An 18,294-nucleotide genomic window follows, 5' to 3' on the forward strand; every position below is an offset into this window, starting at 1 on the left:
AAAGCCTTGCAGTTTCAAGCAGGATCAAATACTACTCCAGACTGATGGTTCCCACTGACAGAGGAAGCCTTGAGTGCTACTAGGAAAGCCTCCCTCCCTGTTCTTGCTTTAGCCTCACTACCAAGAATAATACGAGATTTCAGATACCCACAGCTCTCCTCCACCTGTGTGACACACGCACCTGATGTGCTCTCTCCAGTCACACTGTCCTCTCTCCATCTAACCTCATCCAACACTCAGCTCCACTGGCCTCGCACCGCACCTCCAGTCAGTCTCATAAATGACCACTTGTACCCCAAGCTAATGCACCAGCCTCACCTGAATACTTGGACCCCACCAAGGGACACAGTGAAATCCTGGTAAGTCTGCAGAACAGAGAACAAGCACCAGCCCCCATCTCAGCGTCATGTTGTTTGAATTACTCCTACACCTCCACACCCATCTCCTGTCCACTTGTTCCCTGGAGCTCCTGGCCACATACCAAACCATACACTCTCCCCTCCTTCTCTATGATCACTTCTCTCCTTGATCCGTGTTCTGACATCCACCCCCACGGCCAGGGAGCCAAGCAGGAAACCTAGTTTTCAGACCCACCCTCTTCTTCCAGGGCTACTATGACCATTATCCTGACCAAGATGCCCAATATCTACAGCTTCTCCCTGGTCCACATATTCTTCACCTTTTGGAGAAGTCTACATCCCAAACTCCTCCTCTGAGTTCCAGAGGCGCACAAACTGTTCTCTGAACATCTACTCTTAACGGACCAGAAATCCCCAGTGAAAATTACTCTATGAACTTACACATCTCAACTGATGGAGCTTCAATCCTTCCACCTGTCAAAGCCAAGCCCTCAAGTTATCCCCCACCTCGCTCTACCTCAAAATTAGAAAACCAAGAAAGCCACACCTAGAACACTAACGCTGAACCAGCCATTTCTCCATGGCCACCACCCTGCTCCGGCCACCATCACAGTTACCCAAACTACTGCAGTAGCCTCCTCCCTTCTCTTCCTACCACCAATTTCACACCTCTACTCCTCTCCATGCTGCAGCCCCAGGAAGCCCGATGAGACCTGGGTCAAGTCACATGCCTTTACTCCTCCAAACCTCCCAGAACACCCAACACCGGGGTGTCCAGACCTGACTCCTGCCTCACTCCTCCCAGTTCCCAAGGAAAAGAAAGGACACCTGCAGGTCCCTGAGTCCTCCAAGCCTTTGCACATTCTTCTATGTGCAATGCCTGGGATCACCTAGCCCAGCCTACCACCTGGTGACCTCGAGGACTGCATTCCTTCTGGGCTTCAGGCCTCAGAATGCTTCAGCGCATTCTCGCTGGTGCGGTGATCTTTACAGAAGGCATCTTTCCTGTGCCAACCGTTATCACCCCTCTTCCCGCCTGCTCATCCTGTGAGCAGCTTCGGAAACGTGGGAGACCCCGACTTCAGACGCTGTCCCTCTTTTGCTCCCAGGTCTCCCTGGCTCCAGCGTTCTGAGAATGAAGGAAAACTCCTGAGGCACAACTTCCCCTTACACTACTCTGCTGCCTGTAGACACAAGAGCCTGGGTCAGCCCAATGCTCCCGGGTCAGTCGCACCTCTAAGCCCGTGCACGAACCTGTCCCCTCAGCCCGGAGCCCGCTCCCGCGCGGAGCCCGCTAGCGCTAACCCCGGGGCCCCGCCTACCGGCGCCTCCCTGTCCCGGGCAATGGGGCCTGGGCCGCAGGGTCGTGAGCGGGCGCCCGGCGCTCGGGCCTTTGGGGTTGGGGACGGCGGGGAGGGCCCGGGGAACGAGCAAACGTTTTACCTGATCCGGGTCCTTGTGCGCGGCAGCCGCCATCGGACTCGGCGGGCGGAGCAGGGCTGTGGGGCAGGGAGATCTTGATCCCAGCCTGCTGCGGGTCACCCCCGCCAAGCCTTAGAGCGGCCTCTTTGTAACGGGGACAACGCCTTCCTGTCTTACTCACGGGCCGGGGGCTCCGAAGCCTCAGCGATCAGACTGCGAAAAAGCCAAATGCCCGCCACAAGGAGGACGCCGGAAGTCCCGCCTTGACCTGGTGCGTCCGCACGGAAATGCTCCTGTCCTGGGCTTTACTGGGTCAACTCCGCCACAGTTAGGCACATTGCCTCCTGGGTAATGTAGTTTCCTCAGCCGCACAGGTGGTTAGAGTGTCCAAGTCCTTAACCTCCGCGAACAAAGGTTTCGTGGCGCCACGGGTGTCTGAGAAATAAGAGTCATCTAGCCTTCGGGGAAAAGCTGTTTATTCCCCCCCTTAAGATTATTTATTTATTTGACAGAGACACAGAGAGAGGGAACACAAGCAGAGGGAGTGGGAGAGGGAAAAGCAGGGTTCCTGCGGAACAGGGAGCCCGATGTGGTCCTGGATCCCAGGACAGAACCCGAGCCCAAAGGACGACTGAGCCACCTAGACGCCCTGTCCTTTCTTAAAGGGACAGTTCGCAGACATCTGGAGAGTGTTGTCTGCAACTGATCCTTGTTAGAGACATTTCAGACTCCATGAAGCTCAGATTTGACCCTTAGGCCAAAAGTATTTCAGTTATTCTCAATACTACAAATTTAAATGGACATAGTCTCTTTCAGACTCAAAATGCATCCACTCTTAGCTATTATTAATATATATTTTCTTGCTCATCAGATGCATGTGATCAGAGGAGTTAGTCGATTTTGTAAATCTTTGGTCAGAGCCATGACTTGGAAGAAACACTGATGTTCAGGCCGCCTTGAAGTGGGAGGAGGAGGAGTTACCTCTGCATCTGGTTCCCGAAGAGAAACTCTTTCCTGCCTGTATATTCAGTGATCATGTCCAAATCACAAAGTAACACTACTTATTCATTATTTCTTCATATCTTAAGATATATTCAAATCCTTTAGAAATCTGACATCTATCTCAAACGGAGAACAACTTATTAAATTCTGTTTGTTATGTGATAGTGGCTACAGCATTCGGGGGCAGAATGCGTGGACAAGAGTCATCTAAACACCACTGTCTCTTCTCTGTGTTGAGGAGGGCTTGTTGTTCCTTCAAGTGATTACCAGGACTGTTGTGCATGAGGAATTGATGATATATCATTAAAAAAAAAGTTGTGAAATGCAAAACTGCAGAGATATTAATGATGGTTATGTAATTACTCAAAGATAGTAGCAGAAATAGCTCTGGAGAAATATCAGTGCAGGGTGAAAAAAGTAAGACATCAGATAATTTTTATCAGGACAGGCTTAAGTCTGAGAAGAAACAAGAGTTGAGCTGGAGTGCCTGGGTGACTCAGCTAGTAAAACATGAGGCTCTTGATTTTGAGTTGTGAGCTTACTAAAAAAAAAGAGAGAGAGAGAGAGAGTGAGTTAAGCTGAGTCCAATCTTGGCATTGCGATTCTTTTTAATCAGTTTCATCCTAGTGGATTTGTAGTCTTTCGCACTGTAGTTTTAACTTATAATTTCATAATGACTAGTGTTCTATAATTTTCTAGGCCTAATGACCATTAAAAATGTCCCTTAATGAAGATTTTGCTCAAATACGCTGCCATTTTATTTTTTCCCTTTTCTATGATTTTTTTTAAAGATTTTTCATTTATTCATTTGAGAAAGAGAGAGCACACAAGCAGGAGGAAAGGCAGATGGAGAGGGAGAAGCAGACTCCCCGCTGAGCTGGGAGTCAGATGTGGGGCTCAATCCTAGGACCTGGAGATCATGACCTGAGCTGAAGGCACCTTATGATTTCTTTTATATATATTATTTAAGTTAAATGTTCACAAATGTGTTTATACCATTCTATGTTGCAATCTTTAATAAGCATTTTTTGAGCTATCCAATGTTTTTAGGGTCATCTTTACTTTTACTAGTAATTCTTCAATATTCCAATGTTTTAGTTCATGGTCCTTTTTTTCAGTTTTCTCTATTCAATTTAATGTTGAGGTTCTTTATCCTGACTGAATTCTAACGAATAACAGATTCGTCCTGGCAGTAGTCCTAGGAAATAAACTCCTACAGATGGGATTTGGGAATTGGTTGACCAAGTCCTTGGGCTTGAATCAAGTGCTAAACGCCTAGCCAATAGGAAAGGGGATGCTTATGACCCAGGGCACGCAGTAACATCGTAATGAATTTATTAGCTAGGGTTGACTATGATGAAGTGGCAACTGCAGCACACACCTGGGACTGAGTGGGTGCTGCCATGAGTATTAAGGCAGTCATGGTGACTACAAGGAGTTTGGGCTGGGAAGGATTTGAATTCACATTATGGCTTACAAAGTGAAAATGGTAAGCTCAAGGACATTATCTCCCAGCCGAAGTCCCCGTATAAGAAAGAGAGATTCTATGATAGCCCTAAAAGAAACTCTGACATCTAGAGCTGTAGGATTCCCACTGCTGAAAATGAAAGCATTACATCGATAACTCACAAAGTTACAATGATCATTGAATACACAGTCTCACAATATTTCTCATGTGAAAGGGCGCTGGTTGATGAAGTGCGATTCTGGGACATCTAGTTGGAAAAGAAACTGACAATATGGATTCTAAGTTAACCTGAGTTTCTCTTACCAGGTGTCTGAAGAGACGAACCTTCCTCTGTTAAAACTACCTGGGGAAGACAGCCTGTCCAGCAATGTCTCTACGAGACTCATCACAACAACCTAAAACTAGTATCAACTCAACATGATTCAGGGAAATAAGAGGAAAGAATGACTTGATTAAAAAAGAGACCCTCGCAGACCCCAAACCTGCAACCCTCCTGACCTGGAGCCCATTATGCTTTGGGTCATGGAAACGCACCCCACAAGCTTGGTACAACTACTAACTTCTCCTCAAGAGAGCATGAAGCTGGGGTGCCTGGGTGGCTCAGTGGGTTAAGCAGCTGCCTTCGGCTCAGGTCATGATCCCAGGATCCCGGGATCGAGTCCCACATCGGGCTCTCTGCTCGGCAGGGAGACTGCTTCTTCCTCTCTTTCAGCCTGCCTCTCTGCCTACTTGAGATCTCTGTCTGTCAAGTAAATAAATAAAATCTTTAAAAAAAAAAAAAAGAGAGAGAGAGAGAGAGAGCATGAAGCTGAACTGAGCCCTCTGGTGTCCACCTACAGGAGGGGAGATGTTCTCTGTCCTCAGTCCCTTCGCTGATGCCATGCTGCTGGAGAAGGTCTCCTCTCTCCCAGACACGTTGGCTACTTAGTTAGGATTAAGTGAGGAAAGAGTAATGGGAGTTTGTAGATGTAGGGAAGGCACTGCCAGCCATCAGATATGGTGGAGCTCAGTGAAATGTTGCTGCATTCCACCCCTAAGCTAGGATGTTCCTGAGTAAGAGCAAGACTGACAAAAAACAAACTTGGCCAAATATCAAGTAGTTGTCTTAGGACCGGATACCCTAATTAACAAATGATGCTATCTGAAATATATCGTAAACCATTGGGCCATTACCTAAAAGTTGTCCACATCCGTAAAGAACTTTGGGACCATCTTAACTCACAGACACCCAAAATATAAGTATTTTTACTTATATAAAAATAACCACATTACAACACCTTCCAAGGACACTCCTTATTTCCTTGGGAGTTATAGACATGACTAATAGTAACTAATGCCACAGATTTTTAACACAACTAGGTTGAATGCCCATTTTTCAGGAATATGTCTCCTCCACAAAAAGTTATAAACTGAGGGACACAGGAATCTCAGCCCACCCAGAATACCATAACGGGAAGGAAAAGAAAGGCTACAAATAGAATGAGGGACAGGATTTAGCAGGATTCGTTGAGGAAATACTAAGCTTATCATAAATTACCTAATGACAGAGTTCCTAAGTGGAACTCCAATACTGTTTACACGCAGCACAAAAAGGAAATAAAATTCTGGTTAACCAATGCACCTCTTTCTACACTTGTTACGAACAGGCTTCCTAATGCAACTGAGACTCCAAGTGGCCCACCTGAAAGATTATTTAGGTCCATCAGTTACTAGAATGTCAGCTATACTCTGTGTTTTCAAGTATGTGAAATACAAATTAAAAAGCTTGAACTATGGAAAGAACCTAGGTGTCCATCAACAGATGAATGGATAAAGAAGACGTGGTATATATACAATGGAATACTGTGCAGCCATAAAAAGAAGTGGAATCCTGCTGCTTGCGACAACGTGGGTGGAACTAGAAGGTATTATGCTGAGCGAAATAAGTCAATCAGAGAAAGACAATTATCATATGATCTCCCTGATACGAGGAAGTTGAGAGGCAAATGCGTTGTTTGGGGGTTAGGAAAGAAATAAATGAAACAAGATGGGATCGGGAGGGAGACAAACCATAAGAGACTCTTAACGTCACAAAACAAACTGAGGGTGGCAGGCGGGGGAGGGGGATAAGGAGAGGGTGGTGGGGTTATGGACATTGGGGTGGGTGTGTGATATGGTGAGTGCTGTGAAGTGTGTAAACCTGGAGATTCACAGACCTGTATCCCTGGGGCTAATAACACATTATATGTTTATTAAAAAAAATCCATTTTAAAAAAAGAGGCTTAATTCTCTTTGTTGAAAATGGGGAGACGCACCCCTCCGTTCTGTCACAGCATTTAGTTAGAGAACATGCAAACACTTCCTTATCTCTTTAAAGCATCTCTTTAAAGACTAGACAGGGTTTTTGTCAATCAGGCCTCTTTTTCCTCCAGATGCATGACCAGGATTGTCTTTCTTTTTCTTTTTTTTTTTTTCTTCCAGGATTGTCTTTTATCAGCAAATGGGAGATAATTTCTTTAAGAGGGCAAGAACTTGGGCTCAGTGGGTAGAGTGTGTGACTTGATCTGGAGATCATGAGGTTTTGCCCAACGTTAGGTGTGGAGCCTACTTTTAAAAAAATGGAAAGATCTTGGGGTGCCTGAGTGGCTCAATGGGTTAAGCCTCTGCCTTCGACTCAGGTCATGATCTTAAGAGTCCTGGAATGGAGCCCCGCATCAGGAATCTCTGCTCAGCGGGAAGCCTGCTTCCACTCCCCGCTCTGCACCCCCCCCCCCCGCCTTTCTGCCTCCCTTGATCTCTCTCCCATTGTGTGTCAAATAAATAAATAAAATCTTTAAGAAATGGAAAGATCTTGAGAGCCATCATTTTGAAATGCAGACATCAAGGGAGATAGCAAATCTGTCTTTCAGTTCCTGTGGGAGGACAGGAACCTAACTTTGGTGAGTGCCACTAATTCTCGTCATACAGATAAAAGAAGTTTGTTTTAGGACACGTGGGCGGCTCAGTCAGCTAATCTCTGCCTTCAGGGTCGGGTCATGATGCCAAGGTCTTGGGATCTAGTCCCACATCTGGCTCCTTGCTCAGTGGGAAGCCTGCTTCTTCCTCTACCTCTGACTGCAGCTCCCCTGCTTGTGTGCTCTCTCTGACAAATGAATAAATAAAGTGTGCTTTTAAAAAAAGAAGTTTATGGGGCGCCTGGGTGGCTCAGAGGGTTAAGCCTTTGCCTTTGGCTCGGATCATGATCTCAGGGTCCTGGGACAGAACCCTGCATCAGGCTCTCTGTCAGTGAGGAGCCTGCTTCCCCCCCTCCCCCGTCTGTCTCTCTGCCTACTTGTGATCTGTCAAATAAATAAATAAAATCTTTAAAAAAAAAAAGTTTATCTCTGGATAAACTCAATAAACTAACATGCATGATACCCCCAAACAAGGTAAAGTTAGGATAATTTATATGTGACAAATGATGCTGTCGACTGACCTTACCTAATGACCAGTTCATCTGAAAACATGAACGTAGTGGGTTCTATCTACTTATCTGGGAAACAGTGATATTTTTCGCCACAGGTCTTTGCAAATTCTTACATGATTCTTTTTTTTAATTAATTAATTTATTTGAGAAAAAGCGCTCCAGTAGGGGAAGGGCAAAGGGAGCATCTCAAGCAGACTCCATAGTGAGTGCTGAATCCCATGTGGGATCAATCTCCAAACCTGAAATCATTACCTGAGCTGAAATCAAGAGTTGGATGTAGGGGTGCATGGGTGGCTCAATGGGTTAAAGACTCTGTCTTCGGCTCAGGTCATGATCTCAGGGTCCTGGGATCAAGCCCCACATCGGGCTCTCTGCTCAGTGGAGAGCCTGCTTCCTCCTCTCTCTCTCTCTCTTTACCTGCCTCTCTGCTTACTTGTGATTTCTCACTGTCAAATAAATAAATAAAATCTTAAAAATAAATAAATCTTTAAAAAAAAACTGTAGTTATTATTAAAAAAAAAAAAAAAAAAAGAGTTGGATAAATAACCGAATGAGCCACCCAGACATCCTTCTTAGCTGATTCCTGGTACACATCACATTCCCGCTTAATATCTATTCAATAATGTGGTGTAAGAAATCTACCTGGTCTTGGTCCCTGGTGCCCTGTTGCTGGCACAGAACGCCTACAACCCTTGTTATCTCCTGAGTGATAGGAGTACCTTGTGTCATTCCTAAGGAGCCCCCTTTGGAGTCCACCTGAATTTATGCTAAAGAGGTGTGTTAGGGTGGGGGCCCTAAGCAGAATCAGCGTGGGGCGTGGCCATCAGAAAGGGCGGGGATTAGAGGCTTGGAACTCACAGCCCCACCCACTGGCCTCCAGGAAGGGGCTGGAGCTGGAGATGAAAGCTCTGTAAATACTCCCGAACAGGGACAGCTGAGGAGCCCCCAGGTCTGCTGAGGGTGGCACACTGAGGTTCCCTGAGGACAGAAGCTCCTGCACTGGAGGCCCTTCTGCACCTCACTCCATGTTCTTCTTCATCGGCCTGTGAACGTACTTCCGAGGGTTCCGTGAACCACCCCAGCAAGGTAATGGAGGGAGAGCAAGGGTCGGGAGCCTCTGGTTTATAGCCAGTCAGTCTGAAGCACAGGGGGCAACCTGGATTTGTGCCGGGCATGCGAAGGGGACAGTCATCCTGTGGGACTGAGCCTTTACCCCGTGTGATGGGATGCTGTCTCCCGGTGGTCAGAGGCAGAATTAACTGCATGGTGGTGCTGGTGAGCACACGTCTCAAGTAGTGGAGTGTGGAGAGGACCCACGGGGGGAGGAAGATTCCGTTCCACATCCCGACAGTCACCACCACACACACCTGCGGGGACAAACCTCATCACCTGTCTCCTCACTAGCTAGTGTGCAGGACTGTGGGCGCGGGTGGTCAGCTGGACAGCCTTTGAGACTCGATAAGCAGCGCCCAGGACGCGGCAAGCTCTAAAGAACAAGGGCCTCAGCCAACAGTAACAAGGCAAGTGGGACCGTGGGTTAACAGACATGTGAGACAGCTACTGTAGGGTGTAGGGAAACAGTCTGGATCTTAACTGCAATACACGTGGCTTCAGAAGCAACATTTGTGAGTCAAATTGAGAAAATGGAGCGTTAATAACATTTGTCATATGTTAAAATAGTTGTTTATTTAGGGGCAAGAAAGCACCACTGCACATGGGAAAGCAGGGTAGGGGGGAGTGGGGGTGAGGGAGGCTGGGGCAGAGGGGAGTGAGAGAGAGAATCTTAAGCAGGCTCCACGCTCAGGGCGGAGCCCAACACCAGGCTCGCTGGGTTCAGTCTCAACCAGGAGATCGTGACCTGAGCCCAAACCAGCAGTTGGAACTTGGAACCAACTGAGACACCCAGGCGCCCCTTCTGCAGCAGACTGACTTGCAGCCCACAAAAGTGGAAACACGTAAAATATCTGTGAACAGATGAATAAGTAAATAAATAGTGCTATATGGATATCTCATAGATACAGTGAACCGTTCATGTAGGCACCACTGATAAACTGTAAAATAAATGTGTCTCACGAGGAGACCCAAGGAAAAGGAGGACACAACGCTTCACAACTTCAATCATACAAATTCTAGAAAGTGCAAACTCATTGCTTATAATGAAAAGTCAATGGCAGCCTCGAGGAGAGATTATTAAAGAACACAAAGGAAATGTGGGGGTGATGGAAAACTTTATTATCATGACTGATGGCCTCATGGGCTTATGTGAAAGTCAGTGTCAAACTGCACAATTTAATGTTGGGCATTTCATGTCATTTGTACCTTACTGAAACTTAACAACACGGTTCAAATTAAGTTGGGTTCTCTACGCTTTAGAAGATTAGGTCTGGCCACCATACGGACTCCACCACCTTTCTCCTCATCAGAAGACACCTGTACAAACAGGTGAGCAGTGAAGGCATTCCCAGTTCATTCAACATGGATACTGGCTGAGTCACAAAGACCTCATGGCTGTACCAAGAGATCTCTCCCATCTCTGTCCTTGCTTCGCTGCCATGCACAACCATGGCCTTTGGTGGACAACCCAGACGGACCAAGAAATCCACAAAACCTATAGCGTACTTTCTCCTGACAGGCCCTACACAAGATACATCCATCTCGGGGTCCTGAGAATTTCTCTACCCGCTCATCCTTCACAGTCCTCCCACCTAAACACTGTGCATGCCCTTTCCAAACAGGTACACTGCAACCTGTTTATTGGTCTCCTGCACTCTCTATTAATCCAGTGTTTCTGGACCAACGGTCATTCCCCTGGTCCTTATAATCTTTTTTTTTTTTAAAGATTTGATTTATTTTTTTGTCAGAGAGAGAGAGAATGAGCGAGCACAGGCAATAGAATGGCAAGCAGAGGCTGAGGGAGAAGCAGGCTCCCTGCCAAGCAAGGAGCCCGATGTGGGACTCGATCCCAGGACGCTGGGGTCAGGACCTGAGCCAAAAGCAGCCACTTAACCAACTGAGCCACCCAGGTGTCCCTAGTCTTTATAATCTTAAAATCAGTGACATTATGCTACAGAATTCAGAGGATCAAGGCCCCTGGCGCTGCTGCTGGCCCTGGAGAATAGACCTCCTTCACCATCAATAGCCCCTGTGAGTAAGAAAACAAGACCATTTGCTCAAAAGCACTAAAGGCTGTGAAACAACAACCAACAGCAGCCCCCACTTCAGGCTAAAACAGCTCCCACTCCGGGTGACCCCACAAAACATCCTGGCATCCAGCTATAACTCAGGACCACAGAGCCCTGCAGTCTTTCCTTAAAGGCTTGGAGCAGCCATGCAAACTCGGTCAAAGCTGCGGAGCTGTCTTCTGCCATCATACAGTCCCTTCTGAGGCACACAACTCTCTTCACCCCTTCATGCCCACAAACACAGTTAATTTCAACACACACAGAGTGAACAGAATCCCCAAGATTAATGGTGGCTTAAAAAATATGATCTTTATTGTCGTACAGCAAGAGCAATGGGAGGCAGACTGTTTCTGGGTTGGTGATTTGGAGGCTGGGGAAATGCCTTCAGAGTTTCACAAGGATGATACATCCCTGATATGCCATCCTCCTTTTCAAATCACCAACAGTCCTCTAGGACAAAACTGGGCGAGATCCATGCCCTCTCAGAGAAGAAAAATGGGGAAGGAGTAAGTGCTCAGGCTGCTCATCAGTCCTCCAGCAATTCTCCTGACACCGGGATATGGCCCTGGGCAGGTTCAAAGACTGCAGTGCAGCTGCTACATACCTGGGATTTATGTCGATGTTTGAATGTATGAATGTCAATGCAGGCAAATGGCACCTTCATGAGGGATTTCCTCCAGTGCTGTTACTCTCATCAAATAAATACCTGCGCAGTTAAGGTAGTTGTCCCATTTGAAATTTGTGAACTCCTATGACGTCAAGTCCTTCAGTAGAAGGTTTTCTCATTTTCAAGGCTTTTGTAAGGGCTTTCACGAGTTCTCTGGGTGTGATGAGGTTAGCCTTTGGTTAGCCATTTTCCACATTCTCCACACTCACGGGCCTTCGTCAAGGGGGACCCAGTAGTGTTTTTAGGAGTTTGGACTCCTAGGTAAAGAATATCCCACATTCAGATACTCACAGAGCCGTTTCAGTATGAATATTTGAATGGTCACTGAAATGGAAGACCCAGTGAATGTTTCAAAGTCACTGTCCTAAAGCCTTTCTCCAGTGTGTACTTTTCTGTGCTTAATGAGGCTAGAACAATGGCTAAAGGAGTTTAGTGTGCCTTCCCCCTACTGCAAGTGCCCTTTGTCCCTGCATCTCTGGAAATGCTCCTGAATAAAGTCTTCACTACTCTTTCAACAAGTGTCTTAATAATTTTTTTGATGATTTTATTTATTTATTTGAGATAGAGAGTCTGTGTGTGGGCTTACTCCCTCCTGAGATGCAAGCCAGACAGTCTGGATTCCAAGACCCTAAGATCATTACCTGAGCTGAAGACAGACGCCTAACTGACTGAGCCACTTAGGAGAGCCAATAATTTTTCTTTAACAGATCTTTGTATTTTGAAGAGAACATCTGCCTTAGAGTCAACTATTCTGTCCCATTCACTGAGAAACACTTTATCCATTTAATGCCTTACTTGATATCCCAATTACATTCAGTTCCTTTTAGGAATATAACATTATTCTTAAAAAGACATCAATGAGTAAAGTGCTATTTTGGTGTGGTACCGTGGCTGCAGTGTTCCACACTGAAGCATGTACACCAAGAGTCTTTCTACCTGGAGATACTGGGAATATCTTAAATTTATTGTTCCACTGCTGCAAACTGATTGTCATTTTGAGATGATCCATGGACTGTTTTGTTTTTTTAAAGATTTTATTTGTTTGACAGTGATCACAAGTAGCCAGACATGCAGGCAGATTGAGAGGGAGAATCAAGCTTCCTGCTGAGCAGGGAGCCAGTTATGGGGCTCGATCCCAGGACCCTGAGATCATGACCTGAACTGAAAGCAGAGGCTTAACCCACTGAGCAACCCACGTGCCCCTGGACTATTGTACTTGAAGAATTGATATAATCTCAGGAAAACAGTTGTAAAAATACTATGTTTATGTAGTGCTTCTAAGTTGGTGGCAGAAAGAACTTTGGTGGGGCACCTGGGTGGTTCATTGTTTAAGAATCTGTCTTCCATTCAGGTCATGATCCCAGGATCCTGGGATCCGGGTTCCTTACCAGGTGGGAAACCTACATCCCCCTTTCCCAGTCTCCCTGCTTGCATTCCCTTTCTCACTATCTCTCTGTCAAATAAATAAATAAAATCTAATAATAATAACTTTGGTGAAACATCTGTAGAAGGTGAGAAAATTTAAGACCTCAGAGACATTTTAGCAGTGATGGCTGAGAACACGCCCCAACAAGCTGCAGATATGACCAGGATGATCAATCTGAAATTTTGTCTCCAAAATGCAAATCTCCATTTTTGTAAAGTCTGAGCAATAACCTCATGGAAAAAGAGTTAAAGGGGACATTTAGAGTACCCAGAAGTATACAATTTGTAGGGAAATAGAAATGTGTTTATTTTTGGTCTTCCTGATGATTAGTGAACAAAAATTTGGTTTTAGGCGCTTATTCTAGGTGCATGGAGGACTTGGGGTCCTAAGAGAGACAAAGACCCTTGCATTCTGGGACTTGTGTTGTTTTCAAGAAAGACCAGGAATTGAAAAGAGTAACTGAAGAAATATGTCCTATGCCAGGAAGTGGCAGATGAAGTGGAAGGGAAGACAAGGTGAGTCTCCTGAGAGGTAAGTATAGAACGTAATAATACTCAGACCAATAAGGGGGCCTCTTTAGTAAGAGGAAAAAACAGTTGAAATTAAGGGGTGAGCCTCATAGATATGTTTGCAGTAAGCTCTGGGCAGTTTAAAGCAGTTGTTTAGGTTATTCCGTCAGTGCAGGCATAACGGGTCTCAGCGTGGATGGCCTGGGACTCAAGGCCAGTTGGCCTTTCCTTTTCTGGGCTCAGTACAGATAACACTCAGGGAATGTGTGTGAGAAATCCTGGCTCTGTTTCTCAGAACCTGCAAATCACCACGGTGGACTGGGTGGGGCCTGGGACCAGTCAACCTCACCTTTCCTAGAATTCTGATTTTCACAGTTTGATCCCTGGAACTTTGACCACAGTGTCACCTATGGACTTTTGAAATGCACATTCTGAATCCCAGACCCAGATATACTGGGTCACGCACTTTGTGGATCAGGTCCAAGTATCTGTTTTAATAAGCTTCCATGTGATTCTGATACATATGTAAGAAATTTCCACCATTCTGCCGTGTTGTACAGAAACGTGTACCTGCATTTCTTGTGATTAAAAGACATTCTGTCTAAATTGTAGGGATCTTTTTTAAGATTTTATTTATTTATTTGGCACACACAGAGAGAGAGATCACAAGCAGGCAGACAGAGAGGGAGGGAGAAGCGGGCCCCCCCACTGAGCAGAGAGCCCAATGCGGGGCTCAATCCCAGGACCCTGAGATCATGACCTGAGCCAAAGGCAGAGGCTTAACCCCCTGATCCACCCAGGTGACCCTATTTTTCAGATTTTAAGTCTTACGAGATAGAACAAACCTCCATGGGACCAGATGAAAGAGCACCCAAAGTATATAGTATCTGTTAAGATGACTTCATGGGCTTCCAGTCAATAGCATCTACCTTCAGAGATCCCTCCTCCCATCAGGGAGTTCAGGAGTTTGAGCGTTAGCTCCCTGTTCTCCTTGGTGGTGCCGCACCAATAAGTAGCCAATTTTTCCTCACTTTGGAAGCTGGGGGTCAGTCCTTTATTGGCTTGGTATGCATCTGGCAGGTGAACTATCCTTTGATTGAGCTATACTCTCTTAAGGACACAGCATTGAGGCAGAGCACTCAGGATACAGTGAGTATGATGTGGACCTTGCTTCTGCTTTCTGGACTGAAAGGAGTGCAGCAAGACTGAACAGCACCCCAACCATAGGGATCTGGAGCCTGAGGCTTGTGTTAGTGTCACCAGTCTCCAGGACTTCATACCTTCAATACCTGGCTGAGTTCTCAGTAGAGGAGACCTCTAGGAGTGGCCAGGTAAACAAGGGACTAACCTAGAAGTCTCCGCAGAGTTTTGCATGGGCTTGGAGGAAGGACCTTGGGGGAAAATAGGAGAGATATTAACTGGATCAGTTGGGCAACTATGGAGCAGGACAGTGAAATGTGCAGCATCTTTGAAAAGAGTCAGGTTTAGGTCTAATACGTGTGGATATAAAATGAGGAAGTGGCTTTAGGCTGTCCAAGATATGTAGTTAAGTGAGAAAAGCATAGTACAGATCTGTATACAGAGCATGTCTTCATTTTTACCACAAACAACTTTTCTAGAAGCCAATTTGAATTCAGGACCCAGACAGAATGACACACAGGTGTGCAGATACAATTCTAAAAGGATAACACTATACAGTAAGCCTCAGCTTCTCTGTGTATTTGTATAATTCTGTCTACTCTGTCTACATTGTTTCTTTTCTCCACTGATACTGCACAATGTTTTCATGAGAGTGACCATTCTGGTCATGTGTTCAACTTAAATATTCCTGTTCTCAGACATCACTGCTAAATCTTCTCTGAGGTCTTAACTCTTCACCCATCCACTGATGTTTCATCAAAGCTCTGTCTTCCACCACTTCTGAATCACTACATAGTCACTGGTAATAGCTTTCTGTAATTTGCATTTTGCAACTGTAGCTCTGAGGTAATACCGGTTCCCTGTGGAAAACAGTCCCTGCAAGAGAAATGATAATCACTTCCAGACAATGAGATATCCTGGTTTTAAGTACCCCGATTCCTTGGAAAAGGAAAGCAGCCTTTGTATATACATGCTCCATCTTGGAACACTGCAGCCATTGTCGCCTTCCAAAACAACATTTATTACATTGTTCTTTTTTTGGTGGATGTTAGATTTCTACAAGGAACTGGGTTTATGCTAGGACATAAAGATATTAAATGGAAAAAGTATTGCTCAATGAATTGGATGCAAAAAGTAATGATCAGATTAGAGAAATGTTTTCTATGGGTGCATTTTTTTTTTTTTAAACTCTTGCTTCAGGGTGGCCTCACATTCATCCTGCATCTTCTCTGTCATGGCCCTATACAAAGTATTTCTGCCTTGTCCAGACCAACAAAACTGTCTCTAATGCTCCTGGGTATATTTGACTTGTGGGATGATGACGCTTACGAGGTTCTGCTTCCAGGGACATATTTTGGATCTAAATGACTCTATAGAATGATATGTGCATTTGGATCTGTAGTCTTTGGGATCATATGAAATATTTTTAGCTTTGGAACCACGCTGAGAATCAAGGGGTCTGCAATAATGCCTACAAACACCTGCGTGATCAGTTGCAGGCACCACTTCCCCCCTGGCCTGGTACGTTAGACCCCAATTTCCAGAGCGCTTAAGAGGACGTGCCCTTTCCTTCTAGAGGCCAATGGAAATGTCTTGTCCTCGTCCTGTGCGTCTGTGAACTACATTACCCAGAAGAGCGCGCGTCGATGGACTGCACCGCTGACCAATGAAGGTAGGAAAAGTCGTTGTGCGTGTGCGCCTAACGTCGGGGCGGAACTTCCGTCCTCATCCCCCTGGCGGTCTTTTTGCCTCTTTCACGCCTGTTCGTCCGCTAATGTTCTGAAGCGTAGGTTCAGGTTCGGGGTGACTAATCGAGAAGGCGCGAGGGGAGGCGCTGTTCTCGCCGCACACAGTTGGGTCCGCGGCAGGCGACACCGCCCGGGCTGCTCCGCGCCGGGGACCGGGACGGGGACCGTCGGCCCGGGTGTCCACTCCGCCCACCGAGTCGGATGGCGGCGGCCTCGCCCAGGGACCCGGCTGAGGTAAGTGCTTGTCCCCCCGGCCCTCCCCACCGCCCCCTCCCAGACTTCGAAGGCCCGAGAGCGGGGCGCCTGCTCGCGGCCCTGCGGCCCAGGCCGGAGTGTCCCGGACAGGGAGGCACCGGTGGGCGGGGGCGCGTGCGTGAGCGCCGGCGGGCTGCGTGCGGGCGCGGGCTCCGGGCTGATGGGCCGCCAGGGCGGGGGCTGCAGGGGGCCTGATGCGTTGGGATTCTGCACTCCGGGGACAGAGCGTGAGGCGGAGCCACACCTGCGCTGGCGGGCCGAGGTGCGGGACCTTCGTGAGGACTCTGGGCGCCAAGGGGACTTTGGCCGAAAGAAGGACCGGATCTCCATTTACGATTTAAAAGTTTCCCGAAGGTGGTTTAGAGGGAGAGCAGACCGAGGGCAATGTAGAGGACATTGAGGCCCTGGGAGGTTGGATCTTAGTTCAGGCGGCACAGTTGGCAAGAGGGGACACAGCACTGAGGCACAGCTCTCAGCCGCGTGAGGTCACCTAAGGTACGGGTTACGTGAGCCCAGCGAACCCTGCCGTGGACCCGTCCCTCCACTGCCAGCCTCTCTACACGGTTTCCCATTGCGGCAGAGGTGCTGTGGAACTTACACAGGCTGGTGGGGGGTGTCTCAGCCGCCCACCAGGCTCGTGGCCCTGGCCACCACCCGCATATTCTCTGGATTATTATGTCCTGGGGCGCTTAAGGGCCGTTCCCCCAGGCCTGGGTCTGGGAGCCCTAGGGAAATCCCAAACAGAGGGGCCTAAGTCCATCTCAGGCTTTATATAGAAATGATCCCCGGATGCACTAGGAACTTGTTCCAAGATATGCATATGTTTATAGTTGACTGAGTGTTCAGAAAAGCACAGGTGTCATTTTAGGTGGGAACAAAGAACAGGGGGCAGGAATCAAGACTAGAATGACTGAGAGGTTGGTGTGTGTTCTGGAGGTGATGGGAGGTGTGACTCAGAGGGAGAAAGTGATCCTAAGGTCTTAGCAGACTCGGGCTGGCTGCTGAGTGTAGAACAGACATCGAGTGTAGAACAGACAGCGAGACAGAGGGAGGAGGAAGGAGGATCAGGCTGCAGGCTGCTGCCAAAGTCCTGGTGAGAGTTGATGGACTAGAGGTGTGGCTTAGGAAAAGTGGTTGTATTCTGGATGCATGTTTTAAATGGGCAACTAGGGGGTATCTGTCTTGGCTCAGGTCATGATCCCAGGGTGCTGGGATGGAGCCCTGCGTCCGGCTCCCTGCTGAGAGGGAAGCCTGCTTCTCCCTCTTCTACTCACCCTGCTTGTGTTTCCTCTCTTCGCTGTGTCTCTCTCTGTCAAATAAATAAAATCTTTAAAAAAAAAAAAAAAGATAAGTAAATGGACAACTAGATTCTCTGATGATGGAGGAGTGAATACAGGACTCAGGGATGACCCCAGTGTTTTAGGTCTTAGCGGCTGTAGGACTGGAAGGTCCATCATCTAAGGTGAAGAATGTGGTAGTAATATTCACTATGGGGAGGGGGTGTTAGGAGCTTTGATTTAGGTATATTGAGAGTTTGAGGTGTTTCAGAGATGACTGAATTGATGCATGATGTGGGCAGTTGTATACATAGTGTGGGAATCTGAGGAAGGTTGAGGTTGGAGGATTCAGGATGTTCCCAATCAGGAGGGGTAATCTTCAGGTTATTATTAT

The 18,294-nt window shown here is 47.0% G+C and overlaps 1 protein-coding gene across 3 annotated transcripts in view; it reads left to right on the forward strand.

Moving 5' to 3' along the window:
- Positions 1 to 18,294, forward strand: part of LOC116579383 (zinc finger protein 211-like) — a 48,382-nt gene that overhangs the window by 18,729 nt on the left and 11,359 nt on the right. For 2 of the 3 annotated variants that reach the window (XR_004281236.1, XM_032324734.1), the window contains exon 2: positions 16,197 to 16,602. Coding sequence is in view for 2 of the 3 variants with exons in the window: in XM_032324734.1 (XP_032180625.1) it covers positions 16,570 to 16,602 (33 nt within the window). In the remaining variant the exon portion in view is untranslated. Of the gene's footprint in view, positions 1 to 8,414; positions 8,783 to 16,196; positions 16,603 to 18,294 lie in introns of those variants that run through there. The other variant, XM_032324736.1, reaches the window with a different exon arrangement.

This window comes from Mustela erminea, chromosome 19, assembly GCF_009829155.1.
Source record: "Mustela erminea isolate mMusErm1 chromosome 19, mMusErm1.Pri, whole genome shotgun sequence".
NCBI classification, from domain to species: domain Eukaryota; kingdom Metazoa; phylum Chordata; class Mammalia; order Carnivora; family Mustelidae; genus Mustela; species Mustela erminea.